The sequence below is a fragment of the Canis lupus genome, chromosome 5 (genome assembly GCF_003254725.2).
Source record: "Canis lupus dingo isolate Sandy chromosome 5, ASM325472v2, whole genome shotgun sequence".
Classification (NCBI taxonomy): domain Eukaryota; kingdom Metazoa; phylum Chordata; class Mammalia; order Carnivora; family Canidae; genus Canis; species Canis lupus.
The window spans coordinates 73219709-73237320 of NC_064247.1; the positions used below are offsets into that span (position 1 = coordinate 73219709).

The window sequence follows — 17612 nt, forward strand, 5'->3', positions numbered from 1 at the left end:
GGCCCTCCGGGAAGGCGGCTCTCGGGAACAAGGCCACAGGCCCAGTCCTCCCTGGAGGAGGCGCGGGCACACTGTCACCCATCAGTCACTGGGAAACGACTCCGGGCTCTGCGATTCCAAAGCATCTTCACTTTAATTACAAATAAGCACGTGGGCAGATATTGACGGGTGCGTCTGGAGAGCGCTCCCTAAGTAAAGGCTGCCAGGATGATTTTTTTGTTTTTTTTTTTTTTTTTTTTGGGTTTGAACAAACCCACGTTGGCCCGATAAGATTTTAAATGTAGAAACCCCAAACGGGCATGTACTGGAAGAAACTCTTCTTCGTCAGTTAGACACATCACGGGGGGGCGGGGGGGAGGAGGCACAGAGAGATCAGTAAATGAAAATGCGTGTGAGTGCATATGCACAGAATTAATAAAAGTGACTTGAAAGGCTTGTAACTGAATTCGTGGGCTGATACGCTTCTGACTGTAAATAAAATACAATCACTTCAGGAAAATAAAAGTAAAGCCCAGGATTGAAAATCTCGGTGAATATTCTCAGACTTGTGACCGGCTGACTCACACTGCAGGCTGGCAAAACTTCAAAAACACCTGTGACCTAAAGAGCATTTCTCTCCGGCCGTAGTGCAGATTATCTCCTTCCACGTACTTCCTCAAAAGAACCAGGAACCCCACCGCCCACTGGTATGAAAGAAGAGGAGACTTTCCAACATTGTGTTTTTGGATATCGGTTATTTAGAAAACACGACAATAGGTTTGATTTGAGAATTGGGATGTACTTATAAACTGAAACCTCTTGTGTTTCCCTTTGTTCATGAAGCGACTGACGTACCTTTATGGGAATCTGGGGGTTTCCCTGTCTTCTTCAACCTGGGGAAAAGTGGAACCCATTCTTCAGGAAGGCCCTACCTTGGATCCCTACAGAGGAAGGTTTCTCAGGCCATTTCATCATTAAAAGCTGCTGCCCTATTCTTTCATTCCCACTGCCCAGTAGCCTAACAACCTTTTTTTGGCTTTTTTTCCTTTTTTTTTTTTCCATTAGTAAGTAATTCTGATAACTGTACACTTTTCCTGATGTGGAACAATCTTAGACCACTGGAGCCTTACTAAATCACTCCAGGACATGCCTTCGTTGGGTCATCAAAAATCAACTTTCCTGCCTAGGTTTTATTCTTGCCAATTTAGCATTCCCAAGACAAATCACTTACAAATGCCTCAAAAAAAAAAAAAAATCATTAGCTCTCATTTATTCAGCTTTAAGATCAGCATGGCCTCAAGCGCAGGAAGAAACAGACTGGCAAAGTTACGCTGCCAGCACCAGGTAAAGCTCTCCCTTCCAGCGCTCTGTGCTCCCTGCAAGACCTCATCCCGAGCCGCCTTCCACTGCCTTTCAGCCAGGACCCTCGCTCGCTCGCTCTCTCCCAGCTGCCGTGGCGCCTTGTGTTAACTGAGAATTTGTGAGAAAAGCAGAACCTTCCCGCTGGGTGTTAGTTTTGCATGGCAACACTCAACAATCTCAAATTGTGAGACCCCCAAGGATAATTTTTTTTCTTCTTATATTTGTTTGGATTTCTTCCCACTTGAAAAATGTGGCAACCTCCACCCAACTGATGGATACTCACTGGTAAAATACTAGATCTGAGCGACTGTGCACTGATACAGCCTATAAATTACAGTCCAACGGGGTTCATTCAAATAAAAGGAAATTTCATCTAAGGAAACTGATATTTTGGGAATTCTCTCTCCCTGAAGGATTACATCTAGGGAAGTAAACTTATAAAGGGAGCTGTTGCAAATGTCAGGCATCTCTAGGACATAGAGGGTCAGTATGACTGTTCTGGCAATAATATCATGTAGAAGGATGCATTCCTAATGAAAGATGGACAGGAAATACATTCTCCTTTAATAAAAATATATATTTAACTAAATATATATTTAATATATTAATATATATTAAATATATATATATGGCACTGTGAACAGGTTTGTTGTTTCCAAATACATATTAAAATGACAACCACAACCATAGTTCCACAAGAAAAATCAAATCAACCTAGATCTAATTGCTATGGGCTAACACTACTTTTATTGCCTTAAAGCACTGGCCCTCATCAGAGCCTCTCAAACACTTCCTTCAGCCATTCATTCTATGACTTGGTAAAAAAATTGCATACATGTATGTGCTGCTAGGAGAAAAAGGGAAACTCAAATAATTCGATGCACTGTCTCCTGCCAACTGACCAAATATTGTTCAGGTTTTACCTGCCATATTAAATAAAAATTTAGACGTATTTCCTTTTTTTTTTTTTTTTCATTAAAAAACCCAGGCTGTAATTAGAGGCAACCTATACGAAGTGTCTTGAATGTAGCAGGCTTTCAAAAAATTATTGCCTCAACTGCACAGAAAAAAAATATTCACTAGAAATGGCTGAATGACAAAGGAAAAAAGTTAGTTAAATCTTAGAGAAATGTGTTCCTGAAGGGTATCTCCAAAACTGCTTGACTATAAAAATTTCCTTTTGGATGACATAATGAACCTGATAGAAACAGCTTCAGATTCAGACCAAACTTGGGAAAAATAGGCTGTGCCCCTTTTTTTGGACTCTTTAAAAATATGCTGTCAAGGGGGCACCAGGCTGGCTCAAATTGATAGAGCATGTGATTCTTGATCTCAGGGTCATGAATATGATCCTCACATTGGGTGTGGAGCCTAGTTAAAAAATAAAACAGAAATAGGGCACCTGGGTGGCTCAGTTGGTCAAGCGTCTGACTCTTGATTTGGGCTCTGGTTATGATCTCATGGCTGCGAGATCGAACCCTTGCTGGGCTCTGTGATGGGTGTGGAGGCTCCTTGGGCTTCTCTCTGTCCCTCTCCCTCAGCCCTTCCTTGCCTCTCTAAAAAAAACAAAAATAAATAAATAAACATTTTTAAAAAATAAATTCTTAAAAATATGCCATCACTGTAACACTTCTTTTCATGCCTTTTACAGATAATTACTACCTAATCACCATTAAAATAAATATAAAAAAGGATTAGAAACCCAGTTCAGTGAAATTGTCAAAAACACCTATCAAAAATGTCTTACCTTTCTTCAAAGATTTGACTTATTAACTCAAAATCAGAGGAGATGGCCCTCCTGGCCTGGTCTCTGCTTTGACCCCCGTATTTTGACTGAGTCAGTCCCTGGTTAAGCCACTGGAAACAGAGCCCACATCAAGCCCTTAAAACACTATAGACGCAGAGAGAGAAAGCAGCAATCTTGTGTGACATCTAAGAGATGACAGCACATACTATTGCTTTGTTAAATGGTGACAGTTCCTTCTGAACTGAGTCTCTTTCTAGATCACTGGGTCAAAGTTATGGATCCTGTTTATAACTCCAGAAGAGAGAATTTTTTTATTGACCAAGACAAAGGGCTCAAAGTGAGCTTAATATCTGGTTAAAGATCATGCTTTAACCACTTGAACTAACAGTTGCTTTCAACAGACATCAAGATTTAAGGAGAGTCCGATACGGCTTAGGTAATGAGAAATTATTCCGTTTCAAAAGAGAAAGAAAAAAAAAAAAAAAAAAACAGAAGAGCTAAACTGTCTAAAGCATCCAGCCTACTTGGCCAAATTGGAGAATTTTGTTTTATTTTTCCTTAAGAGTGCACTGCCAGTTCCCACGTGTTTTCAAAATTTCATGTGGTTTTGAATGCCAAGGTCAGGCCTACTGTATGTTGTCCAGGGATATCACCCGATAGCTGACTCTCACCCAGTGACCAGAATGACAAGGTGGAGCATGACCCCAGTGGGGCAGTGACATAAGAGGATAAGTGTCCAGCCTGACAAAGAGAAAATAAAACAGACTTTCTAACTTGAAAAAAAAAAAAAAATCAGGAGTAGGTTTTTTGTTTTCCCCTAAATAAAGGAGAAATTAACTATGAATATCTCAGGTGGTCATGAAATTAATATGCCTTTAGGATAACAGTAGAAACAGCTTAAATTTTCTTCAATGACACTTACATAGTCATATTTATGGTGGTCTCATTGGTATGGAGTGTGTAATTAATAAGAAGCTGTTCACTGACTCATTTTTTTTTATTTTGCTGTTCCTCTTATATTTTTAAAAGTCTGCCCAAATGTATTGCTTATAAATCATACCAAACACACATCAGTTAAAACCGCAGTTATATTTTCTTTTCAGTAGGAGAAAAAAAAAATCAAGTTCTAGAATCCAACTTTCACGTTTTACTTAATTAAGAACAAAGATATAATGCGTTATTTTTCTGTACCCACAAGAGACAGGCAGACTGCAATTTTTATTGCATGTTAAGTTTTCACTGGATCACAATATTATTAAGCTTTAAATCAGAGGATTGGTTCCTTCAGCTAAGTCTAACAATACTAGAAAGTAAAAGAAAAAAAAAAAAAACCTCATCTGGGGCTGTAATATTTGCTGAAAAAAATCTACTTCAAAACATTAATCAAATTTTTCGCCTACTGGGCAACCATATGGTATAGCAGCATGTGAATCTCACAAACTTGCTGATCTCCTGTAACTGGGTGCAATTAATTACGCTGGCTGCATCCATCTCTTGGATTTTCGCCTTGTGAAAAAAAGTATTTATTGCAACAGCTTTTACAAAACAAGGGAATGAAAATCACAATTGATTAATGAGCTGAATGGAAATATTTCCGTTAGCAGATTTTTAAAATGAATAAGGATTAATACCATGGGTAGAAATGAACACACGTCGAGATCTCCTTCTACTTTTTGGGCCCCCAAAAAGGTGGCAGGAGAGTGGGTAAGTGAAGCCGCTGAGAAGTGTAACATGCATAATTCACTAGCAGGCTTTGGATCGCAAGTAATAAAGCCTTAAACTAGTGAAGTAATAAAGAGGTTGGCTTTACAAGATACTATCCTGGGAGACAAAAAGCTTGTTCTTTGATTTGAAAACACAGATATTAAATACTCAGTGGGTGAGGAACATCACAGGCCTGACAAAGACAGGAAGGGAAAGTGGCCCTTAGAAAAAAGCAATAGACTTTGTCCTTAGCTATTTAGATCCAAAGATTGCCGCCCATATGGTCCGATTATTGTTTTAAGACCCCTCCATAAAACTGAGCATCTGAGAACACGGAAGGAGGGTAACATTGTCCTTACCTGCTGGCTAAAGGTACAAAACAATGCATAATGGCAGCATCGGTCTCCATGGGTATGTGGCCCTCATGTGTCTACCTTTTCCTAAGCCGTCAGAACTCTTTCTGGTGCTAAACCATGATTCCTGCCTTCCAGGAGCTGGCGGCTTGACAGGCATGGGGTCAAATCCTTCCCTCCATGGGAAGTCACAGGAGGCTGGACTCCAGGGCTACAGGGCCCCCAGATGAGCAGCAGTTTGAAAATCTATCTCTTCCTAGAACTGCTCTCTGGGCTTAGGACCACCCAAGCCAGCCAAACATCAATGACATTTTCTTCAAAGCATCCTTATTTCAGGACAATCAGGTCCCTTTTCTCTAAACAAATAGCAGAAGAGCCCAGTCCCAATATTTGCCATTTGTTAAATACTTATCTGGAGAAAACAGAGCAAATGCTAGCCATAAGGGGAAGGAATATATAAGTTGGGAGAGATCAAATATTGTAACACTTTCATAACTGGTAAAGGAAAAAGCTGCAAAGGATGAGCTTTGTAATTCAACTGTTATGTCAACCTTTTTCTTTATGTGTCTACTGTATTTAAACACCTACCAGGAAATTCTACAAAGGGCTTATTAAAGAGAATTTATTATAATTTCACTAATGCCTACATGACATGTGTGGCCAATATATTTGTTTATGGACAATTGCCTGAAAAATTAGAGTACTCAGGAAAAGAGGAATGGATTTTTATAAAACAAAGGATAAGTGATATTTTTAAGTGACATTATTTTATCTCAAACAACTTATTTCAAATATGGTCCATATTTATGTTAACATGTAAGTTTAGAAATTTTGAGTCACTGGAGAAAAAAAATTGTGCACTTCAAAGTAGCAAGCAGATCTAGGTGGATAAGAGATTCCAAAGGCCACCATCCAGGGATCTGAATAGACAACTTTCTCATTAAAATCATTCCAGTCGAGAATCAAAAACACTTTATAATCAAGTCATTGTTTTGAAGAAACCATCATTCGGTTAAAAGTAGGAGGAGGTTACCAAGAGACTGCTTGGCTTGAATTGTTAAAAAAAAGAAAAAAGAAAAAAAGAAATTAAAAAAAAAAAAAGATCTAATGGGAACTGAGTGGTCCAACTCCTTAAACCAGTGACCCTACAAGGTACACCACTCCCCACTACCACCCCTCAGACGATCTCTAACACCTCCTACGTGCAATGGTTGTTGGCTTAAAAGTTTAAAGAGCTAACAAAATGTTTTAACGAGATACAAATCTCAGAGATCATTAATCAATATGTTCAATGTTATTTGTGATAATTCATCATGACATGATATTAATGGGTTACTGTACCCTTCAGAGGTGAGATTAATGCAAATGAGCCGCCACAATTAACTTTACTGCTCCCAACTCACAGGAATGGACAGATGATTATAAATGACAACTATATGTCAATTACAATATCCAATAAAGTGAAGCTTAGAGAACAATCCATCTCCTTTTATTGCTCTTCCTTGACGTAGCTGAATTTAGCTCAACCCACTGTTGTCACAATGTAGCCATTGTTTGGGGGAGGGGTAAGGGGTTTTTCTATTCTTTTTTTTTTTTTTTAATTTTTTAGTATCTTAAAAAGTGCTTCAAAAATGCCCATGTAAATACATATTCCAAAGGAGAAGAGCCACAGGAAACCGAGAATAAATGCACATTCATTCTATGTGAGTTAAAGAAAATTGTATCCATTTTCAAATTGTAGCAGCAAGGCCAGCAAGGAAACAACCTACCCAGCTGTGTATAATATATTTACTCAATTAAAAAAGGAAGACATTAGCACAGCATCCTGAGAAGGCTTGAGTTTCACTAAACAAAAGTTATTAGAGGATCACTCTGTTGAAATAACCAGGTCGGAAAGTGGAAAAGCAGGTATGAGGCCAATGGCAGAGAGAGAGGTTTAAACTTAAAGTGTAGACCTCACTTGTGGTGTCCGCTGATACCTGGGTAAAGACCCTGCCTTCAGACTCTTTTGATGTCAAAACCCTTCTTCTTTCCATGGGTGGAGTGCACTCTGAGGGAAGTCTCTATTGCAGACAGTGTATCCTAGGGGTGCCTCCTAGCCGCGGTTCCCCTTACTGGACAAGTGCACCCAGTGGCTTTTGAGTGTTGGCTGATAACCCACAGCTACCCCTCTCGGCCTCACCTGCAAGGCTATGCCCACAAAGCCTCCTTCCCTTGTAGATGTTGGCTCATCACTGAATGCCAGCCAGTCACACCCTTGTCTCAAGCAGGATCCATCCACTCTGCAGGACTATTCATATTCCAGAGCTTCCCAGAGGATCAGGCTAAAGCTGGTCACATCTGCGCTGACCATGATCCATGCTCTATGCCATTTTCCTCCCTTCACTTCTCCTGAAAACACAACCTCCCAGATCAACTTAAACAAGAAAGCTGCCTTGGGCTCTGCTTCCAGGGGACAAAACTTGCAGAGCAATTTACAGAGACCTGTTCTTTGCCAGTCGTTGATAAGAAACTATCCAACATGCTCCTTTTTGAAGCTACACCCAGAAAGGATTTCTTCCTTATTTCCAGAAATATCTGAAAGTAAAATTACAATGTAAAACTGTAAAAGGTTCACATGGATTGTAGAACAGTGGGTAGCTCTGTCTATCCAGGATGTATTCCCATGTCCTCTCTGCTGCCAAGATGGAGCTTATTTCTTCACGAGGGAACCGGGCCTCCTGGATTCCCATGAGGGTCAAGGTGTGGGATTCCAATCTAGACTAATTTAAAACCTCATCCTGTGGGCCATTGGTGATTCAGGGGTAGTTCCTGCCTCAAAGCCAAGCTAATTCTGTTCCCCTGGCTTCTGTGCCAGGGATAGTGGGGGAAATGGCTCGTTGGTGCCATTGCTGGTTAAGCTGGAAAAGGGTTAGTCTATCAGCAGTCATCTTGATCCCCACTCAGAAAGAATATTCTCTTTGAAGAATATAATTTTTAAAAAAACCAAAATCAAAGAGGTTAGAGATGAGGCCTAGATGACGTATTTAAGCTCAGGGACAAGCTAGACTCTAAACCAGGGGCTGGCAAATAGACCACTGAACCAAATCTGGACCTCAGCCTCACATTTTCATATAGCCAGGGTCTAAAAATACATGTTTAAGTGGTGGAAGAAAGAAAGCAAGAAAAATATGTTTTAACACATGAAATATTATACGAAATTCAAGTCAGACTCCATAAATAAAGTTTTATTGGAGCATAGCCACACCCGGCGGCTTACCTGTTGTCTGTGGGGCTTTCCTTGCTACAAAGGATGAGGTGAGTGGTGGTAACACAGACTGCATGGCCCATAGAGCCAAAAATATTTATTATCTGTCTTATTACACAGAGAATTCTGCTGACCCTTGCATAAAACTTTGCATTCATGAGCCGATAATGACCCTTCCCGCGTAAGCTACTTTGAATTCGGACTCTTTCGTGTACAAGGGGAACATACTTATTAATTAACTGAAGAATCTATTCTTAGCCCTTCCCTCAAATCCATCCAGTCTGTTGGGATCCTAAAGATAAAGAATCAATATAGAGACCAACAGATTGGTTGTTTCTTACCTCATCTTTAGAAGTTACTGTATTTTTTTGCTGAATGTCACCAATTGTTGAGATGTTCACCTTAAAACATGCAAAACACATAATATCAACTGTTCCAACCAATATGAAATTCTAAGCCAAACACTGAAACATAAAGTAGATTAAAAGTGGGGAAATAAACTTTTTTTTTTCAATATACCTGAGGAATATATTGAATTTGAGAGGAAATCCCACCATGGCCAAAGTGTTCTCCCCACTGGGGAAAGCCTGACATAGTCAGCTGTAACGGGCTGGAACATTCTAGTCTCGGCTCAAGAAACTCAGGTGCCTGGTGAAAACACAGTGTGACTTTGCTGACTTTTACAGATTATCGCCAAGAGGGGAAATGGAGTCATTCCCTTCATTTTTGGTTTCCTGTGTTCCATCAGGAGATAGCTGCAGGTTTAAGTTTCTCTTCCCTTTTCCCTGCATGCTCACCTTTGTCTCAGGATGGGAGCTGTGATCATCATGAAAACAGATTCATGCTGTCTCCCTTGATCCCTTGATCCATTAGCTTAGGCTTGTCAGGAAAAGTTAGCAAAAAAGGGCCAACCTATTTTCTTTTGTGAGGACTCGAGGGTATCTCACTTTTATTTTAAGATATGAAGACAACTTTTGTTTCTTACTGTAACCAATCTGCTACACTAGATTCTAATAGCTCTATTACATTTTCCATACATTCTCCTGGCATGGGGTATAAGCGGGCAAGACAGCATTGGATAAATCACGGCCGGCAGCAAAGACATTTTCTCTAGGGAATGAAGCCTCCCATTTAGCATCTTAACTCACTCCCTTTTTTTGGCAACACCCTGTCACAAATGAGTCTCTCAAACTGAAGAAATTGAAATTGATTTCTTAGGGTAATAATTAACCTCAGAAAATAACTATGAAAGGTTGCTTATTAATTATTTTTTGCAATATACTTTGGGAATATTTCTTTTTTTCATAAAAAAGATGAAGACAAAAGTAGACACATTTTATGATCATATAAAATATTATTGGATTCGTATTTCATAGGGGAATGAAACTCACTTAATTTGCAAAATGCTCAGTAGGAGAGGGAAGGATTCCCCCCACCCCACACATACACAGCTTTCTCGAGACCCTTAAATACATCTTTTAAAAACAACACAATTCTTCTGTCCCTGATTTCTGAACACATAACTGCAGCAGAGTTTTTAATACATCATTGCTATTTAAGTCGCTTTCTGCTTATTCAAAAAGAGTCTTTTTCATCAGAAGAGCAGTGTACAGGGAACTCTGGTGATACCCCTGTTCTTCCTTGAGAGTAGAAGGAGCTGTCACTCAAACTTGTTACTCTCCCAAGTAATGAAAAGACAGGGGAACCAGCAGCCCTCACATGATGCTACAGAGATAGGCTTATGTCTTGCAAGCAATTTAATACACATACACACACCCTGAAATGGCAAGACAACTCTTTCCTCCTTTAGTCACCTGAAACGTCTTCCGAGGTAATCACAAACAAACAAGGTGCAAGTTAAATCACATAATAGACACTGCTCCCGATCCTACATGTCTATCGGATCACGAAGGGAAAGCTCGAAACATTAACAGACTAAGAAATGCCCCCCAAAAGGAAATGGAAGAGGTAAGTAAGATTATTCAAGGTGTTTTATTTTTCCCTTCCTTTAGTGGCTGAAAACATTTTATTCTGTTCTGTTCTGATGGAGGGGGCATTCTGTTTTCTTTAAGAGACAAACATACAAAAAAAAAAAAAAAACAATTGTGCGGAATCGAGTTGTGTGAACACCAAGAAACTGTTTCTTGAAGCATTCCAAATATACGTTTTTGCTAATTAATTAACAAATTCAAGCTGGTTAAATGAAACCTTCTTCCAACACCTCCTATTTAATTGCAGTTTGGCACCAACAAATATATATCAAAATTATAGTATTTCCCCTGACAGGAAGCTCCTTCCTTCCACGCACTATTATGACTCTCTGCAGAGTAAGCCAGAATTGCTGACAACCCTTGAACACTGCTACAACAATATTACTATACTTGGCAAAGAAGTGCCCTTGCGGCAAGAGAAAAGCTGTAATTTTGACTGTCACTTCACATTACACTAGATATTATTTCACTGTATACACATGCACACACTCACAAACTCTTAATAGACTACAGTTTTCGCGCTGCCTGCCTTTCCAATATAAATGGCAATATAATACCAGCACACCGCCAATGGGATCCCGGCGAGAAACAAATGTTTTGCATTATGGAAACATCGTTGGAGGATGCCTTTTGAGGCATATTTCATTCCTTTGTCCCCTACTCATGCCGCTTAGACTCCAGCATCAACTCCATAAGCTAATTGCTTTGATTATCCAAAGAATTTCACTTTTTCTTTAACCCCTGTAGAGGACAAGGTTATCATTAACGAAATCCAGGCTTGAAAATGCCTATGATATGTGGCCAAGGTGGCACCACGTGATTCTTAATATGTTGGACCCTCTTCAAGTCTGATTTGGAGAAATTCCAGATTTCCAAATGTATCCTTCCCATGCATTTATTCTGCTCTTCTGTTGGCAAGGAGGAGGTTGGGAAGCGGCAGTGGCCACTAGCCGTGTCCCTGCTAAGCCAAACTGGCACACACAGAACAGCCCCACAAATCCCACACAATCTACACACTGTCCCCACCAGAGAGCAGAGCCTGTCTCTGCAGACAACTGAATGCAACATATGCTTCCTCCTTACTAAGCTCACACTGAAGCAGATTGGGCCAGCTTCCCCACTGTGCTCTCTCTCCACCCCCAGCTTTGATTTACAAGATGGTATGTGAGTATCTCCTCTATTTGTCCAGGGCAAGGAATTCTGTGATGTCAGTAAAGCTCCGAGTGAAGAACTCCCCAGGATCCAGAGCAGAGGTCAGGAGGATTGAACACATAGGTGTAAGAATCTGCCACTTGCCCCCAGGAGAGACACTGGATCTGGCGGCAGGAGAGCGGGCATGGACCTGTCCTCAGCTCTTAGTAAGGAGTCAGTCGGAGTCTCACACACACCTGGTAGGAGAGCCACAGAGTGCTGTCCAACGAGGAGACAGGAGCTTCATTTTCTACTTAATCTCTACCATCTGTCCCCACCTCACTTTTTTTTTTCTTTTCTACCTTCAAATCGGTCTCTCAAAATATTTAAAGAAGATTTAAACTCATCTCACTGAATCAAGGGGAAGCAACAGCAAACTCTTTGCCCTCCATTAAGAGAACGCATCCGAAACTTCTGTGTCTGCTGACCACACCGAATTTAACAAGATTCGCAAATGAACTAGAGTAAGTTTCCCACAGTGACACATTAATAATAAGTTCCTTATCCCATCTATCCCAAGCCATGAATATGTAATGTTATAAAATGAGTCCTTTTCACACAACAGAACCTCAGACGTGAATAAATAAAAACTATCCATCACAAGCCTGTGAAAAATTAATGAGAGTTCGGAGACACGAGGAAGAATGGGGACCAAGGAGAGATGGCCCAGTTCATAAAAGCCTCCCTAACTTTCGGATGGTAAATATGCTTGCCCCCGCCCCTCACACACCGCCAGGTGAGGATGTAGGATGGTGACGATACTCCCCATCCTCTGGGGTCCTCTCACCATCTGGAGGGGGCAAGTCCAGCACTCCACCACTGAGATCAGGGCCACACGCACTCGACTTCCAGTATTCTAACCATGATCCCAACTGTGGCGGCAGGGCCTAGGCTTCCTTATTTAATTATTTGTAGTTCATGACCAACCTGTTTCCAGAAGGATTTGATGCTGCTTACAGCCATTAGGAGAATTGGAAAGGAGCTGGCTGCTATAGATAGAGCTAAACATCAGGAGACTGAAAAAGTCCTGATTTGTCCATCTTTCCTCCAGGTCGCTAAGGACGCATGGCATGCGTGATTAAGTAGCACTTGTCACTGGTCACTTCTCACTGGCAGTGTGCTCTAGGCCAGGCCTGTTCTGGTGCTATGCACAGATGAGTTCGAAATCTCTCTGTCTTGCTCCATTTGACAGATGGGGAGACTGGGTCTGGATGAGTGAACTAAACTGCCCTGAAGTATGAGAGCCAGTGGGGATCAGAGCCAAATAAGGGGGGTACCCAACTGGGCTACTCATTACCACTCACACGATGGGGTGTACTGATATCACCATCATAACTTCCAATACCCATTAAAGGACCTTTGATGATCAAAAACCAGGGATGGGAACACCTTTTTCACTGGATTATCCTGGGATGGGAAGCTGTATTAAGAGATAATCACCATAAGAAAGATTCCAAAATGAGCTAATCGGGGCAATCCTGTGGACCCCACCAAGCACTGTTCTTTCACCTTCCCCTCCAAGAAGACAAAGCAAAGTATGTGGTTATCACTGGCATTACTTGGAGCACACCATGCTGTTTTGTTTTTAACACCATGCTTTTTGCCTGGGCAATTCCCTCACCAGTCTCTTCCCCTGCTTAAATCACTCATCCTTAGAGATGAGGTTTAGAGGTTTAGACCTCTAGTGTGGCAAAAGAGGTCCTCCTCCATTCAACCAAAGGATTCAACAAACTCCTCCAGGGAAGCCAGAGGCTGAGGGTGACGCATATGGGCCAGCCGGGTAATGTCAATGAGGAAGAATGTGACATCACAGGGATAGGTGGGAGGGAGCTGACCTGGGGCACACATACCCTGTCCATCCAACCAGGACAGCCACTGTGCTGAGCGAGCCAAGGGCTGCTGCTGCAGAACATGGGGTTAGGGTTCCCAGATCTGCCAGGTTTTTTTTTTTTGTTTTTTTTTTTTTTAGAGAAATCAAGAATCGAGTTTTGGGTAAGCTTTCTCCATTTCAGAAAAGGAAGTGTAAGGGCCGAATAAAACATGTTTACAGGTTGGGTTCAACTATGGTATAGATATATTATCATATCTTATTTTAATGCTCTAAGTCCCTTAGGGAACACTGTGTGAGCCACACCTAGGAAAGGGCCTGCCACATGAGGGGCGCTCACTGCTTGCCAAACTACATTGGTTCACATGATGACTCACAACTGATAAACCAGAAGCATAGGAAATTTATAAAACCAAAGACAGGCCAGGAAAGGGGAAAGGTTGTCTGACTACTGTTGAGAATTTTACTTTTAATCATGGCAGCCAATAAGTACAGGGTATACTTCCGTGAAAGGCTGTTTTGGGAATCCACCAGGCCACTAAGGGAAAAGGAATTTTTTTTTAAGATTTTATTTATTTTTTCATGAGAGACAGAGAGAGAGAGAGAGAGAGAGGCAGAGACATAGGCAGAGGGAGAACCAGGCTTCCTGCGGGGAGCCCGATGCAGGACTTGATCCCAGGACCCTGAGATCACGACCTGAGCCTAAGGCAGATGCTCAACCACTGAGCCACCCAGGCATCCTGGAAAAATGAATTTTTATTTGTCTACCCAAAAGAGAATTCCCAAGATGGAGCCAGGTCCAGAGCAGAATCGCTCCAGTGGTCCTGGGGCCCCGACCCAGGGAAGGAAAACAGCAATGAGCAGGTCAAACAAGAGGAAGGAAGTCATCAGGCTGAGAGCTCAGCAGTTAAAAATCCAAGGTCTAATACACCAGGAAGGACATAGAACCGGAAGCCAAAACAGAGGACAAAGCTGGAAAGTGATCACTCCCTTGTCCCTGAGGCACAGGGACTCAACACTCTTATTCTGATCAGCAACACCACATATCTGATGGAGTAAGATCTACTCCTACCAAAGTCCTACAGGGCACAGGGACGCAGAAAGGGGACAGGTCAAGGAAAATATGAACCATGTCCTATATGAGTTATTAAATAATAGGAACTATGTAAGTTACAAAATTTACAAAAAGAGGGGAAGCCAACATGAATTCTGACTTCAAGGGAGTTTACAAACCAGTACGGAAATCAAGATGAGTTCAGAAAATACTATAAGACACTTCTTGAAGTGATAAATGCACCAAAGACAGAAAAAGTGTTTGGAAAGTAGGAGGGGCAATGATTAATCCAAGCAGGTACAATCTTGGAACACAATGGGTTTCAAAGTGTGGGTAGGAGTTAGACATGAACAAACAGAAGGATGGTGGTAGGAGGGGTAAAAACAGCAAGTCTGTTCCCAGCAGAAGGAACAGTAGTAAAGGAACAGAAGCATGAAGTGCTCAGGGAGACCAGGATTGATTCCAGTTCAGCTGAAATACAGGGCACAGTGGGAGAGTTTGTTGGGGTGTTTGGAATGAATCTGTAATTTGAAAATAACTAAGCAACTTTCACGGCAAGCAGATCACCCCAGTCAAATATGGGGTTCTGAAGGCCAAGTCTGCCAATATAATCACACCAGGTCAAACTCCATTCTGTCCATGCCCGAGTGTCAGATCTAAATACATCTGCCTACTTATCACTTCCACTTGGATGCCCCTTGGGAGCCTTGAATTCCACACTGAATTCCACACTTGAATTCCACACTGGACTCCGCTTGTTCTCAGCACATCCACTCCTTCTCTCATATCCCACATCATGTATAGCTACGCCAGGCACCCCATAGTCTGCTGCAGACTAGCCGTTGTCCTTCCTTCTCTACAGGCCTCGCCTATCATCTCCTTCCAGTTGTGGGCTCAACTGTGCTGACTTCACCTCCCTCCTACCTCTCAAACCTGTCTACTCCACCCTGGACTCACTGCAACGACATTTGTTCAGAAAGTGCCCGCTTCTTGCCTGGGTAACCTGAATCATCCCCCAGCACACCTCTCCACCCTCATTCCTCATGCAGCTGCCAGAAACGGATGCAGGCAAGGCAGGTCTAATAATTTCACGAGTCTACTCTAAATTCCTTCTATAACTTTTATGGATGCAGTAAATGTTTACTGAATGAATGAGTTCTCTGAATACATGCTATTCTCTGTCTAGCCCAGTGGAGGTCAGGCTCACATGGAAATGCACTTTTGTGCAAAGCTGGACAATGCACAAAGTGGGTTAGTCTGAATTCCATAACACCCTTAAACACTGGTCACTTGGGAGAAACTTGGGAGGGGTAGTATTATGGGGAATAAGGTGGGAGAAGCTGACTGGGACCAATTCAGGGAAGAGTTAGAGGCCAGATAGTTTGCACTTGACCATTACCCAAGGGAACCTCATTAGTAGTTTTTTGTTTTCTTTTGCTTTGTTTTGTTGCATGGATACAACCAGATCTCTACTACAGGAAGGTAAAGGGCAGCATGAGAGGGATGGATTTCAGAGGGGATCCTGGGAGGTAGAGAGAAAATTCAAACATTCTATCACTGACGAAAGTGAAACACAATGCCCAGAATTAGAACAGAAATGAAGGGGAGGTGCATGAAAGACATTACCAAGGAGAAAACATCTACAATCAATGACCATCTACTGGGTGCCTCTGAATTTGAGTTGGAGCCCTGATGACAAACACTCAACTGTTTGATATACCTGCTGTTGAGGACATCACCTTCTGGAGGTAGAAGGCATAAACATAAATCATGCTGCCATATTTCTCACTGATCCGATCTAATTGCAAACTGGTACACAGTGTAGTGAAGAAAAACAGCATTATCCCTATGGTACTTAAGTATCATTACTGCAGTTGCCATTATGAACAACTGCAATGTTCTGGACATTTCCCATCACCTATTTAAGGTGGTTGGTGCTTTACATGACCATGTCATTTAATATTCAGAAAGTTTGGACTTACTCTGCAGGCAATGAGGTGGATGCTATTCTTACCCACTGTGATGGATTAAAGATGGCTGCAAATTCTTTGACACGTCCACCTCAGAAAGTCATATACGTCTGTTTTCCAATTCAAGTGGGCTTTATGGCTGCTTTGACCACACAAGTAATATCATGTCAATCTCTAGTCCAAGGCCTTAAGAAACTAGCAGCTTCCAAATGTCCTTTAGAATATTTTCTCTGGAAGCCTAAACCACAACCTAAGAAATTTATCTCTGCTAAGACTGCCATGTTGGAAAGGTTGTGTGTAGGTGCACTAGGCAATAGTCCCACTTGGGCCCAGCATCCTAATCATCCCCACGAAGGTGCCACACATATGAGTGATCATCCCAGGCCAGATGAATGCCAGTCCATCTTACCCATCAACAGAGTACCAGTGAATGACCTCATTGTTGCCACAAGGATTACAAGACTCATCCAGCTGAGCCCTGCCTCAATTCCTAATTTATAGAAATCCCCAGATAAAAAGAAATAGTTGTTGTTTTAAGCTTCAAAGTTTGGGGTAGCTTATTATGTAGAAATAAATAAACTGGAATACTCTTCTTTTACAGATAAGCTACCTCCAAAAGGTTGACTGACTTACCTATGGTCTCCTGGCTGGGAAGCTATGCACAGCCTGGATGAGAGCCTCACTCTGCCTGACCTAGATATGTACAATGCTTATTACATAATCGCTGAAAAAAATAAAGCCAGAGAAGAGCAGTGGTAACAAAATTCCCCAAGCTCTTTGGATTACATGCTCACAAAATGCCTTATCAGTCCTTCCATAATTAACATGGTAGATATGGTTAAGACTAGATGAACCTAAGCCACTTCCCTACTCTAACCTGCTCCTGTATCTCCAGGAAGAGCCTCACATGACTGTTTTCACTGCTGGAAAGACTAAGTCCCATAATGACCAAGAAGCAAAGGTAAATCTGAGGACAAGAGACAATCACTCATCTCAAAGCCTCTCCTCATTGGGTCAAACAAACACTGAACTACCATCAACCTGAAAACAAGAAAAGGGACATTTCTGTTAGCATAGAAAACAAGAAAAGGGGACATTTAATTGAATTACTGCATGGGCTCTCTGCCTACATCTAGATTTTGAAGACTTAAGAACTGTAAAATTCCATGACTGGCTCCCAGAACCT

At 41.6% G+C, this 17612-nt stretch overlaps 1 protein-coding gene across 10 annotated transcripts in view; it reads right to left on the minus strand.

The window, feature by feature from the left end:
• Positions 1 to 17612, minus strand: part of WWOX (WW domain containing oxidoreductase) — a 952589-nt gene that overhangs the window by 780318 nt on the left and 154659 nt on the right. Inside the window, exon 6 of one of the 10 annotated variants that reach the window (XM_049110684.1) lies at positions 2448 to 2897. The exons of the other annotated variants lie outside the window; for them this stretch is intronic. Within the exon in view, the coding sequence (XP_048966641.1) occupies positions 2463 to 2897 (435 nt within the window). The 3' untranslated portion in view covers positions 2448 to 2462. Of the gene's footprint in view, positions 1 to 2447; positions 2898 to 17612 lie in introns of those variants that run through there. 10 annotated transcript variants of the gene reach the window in all.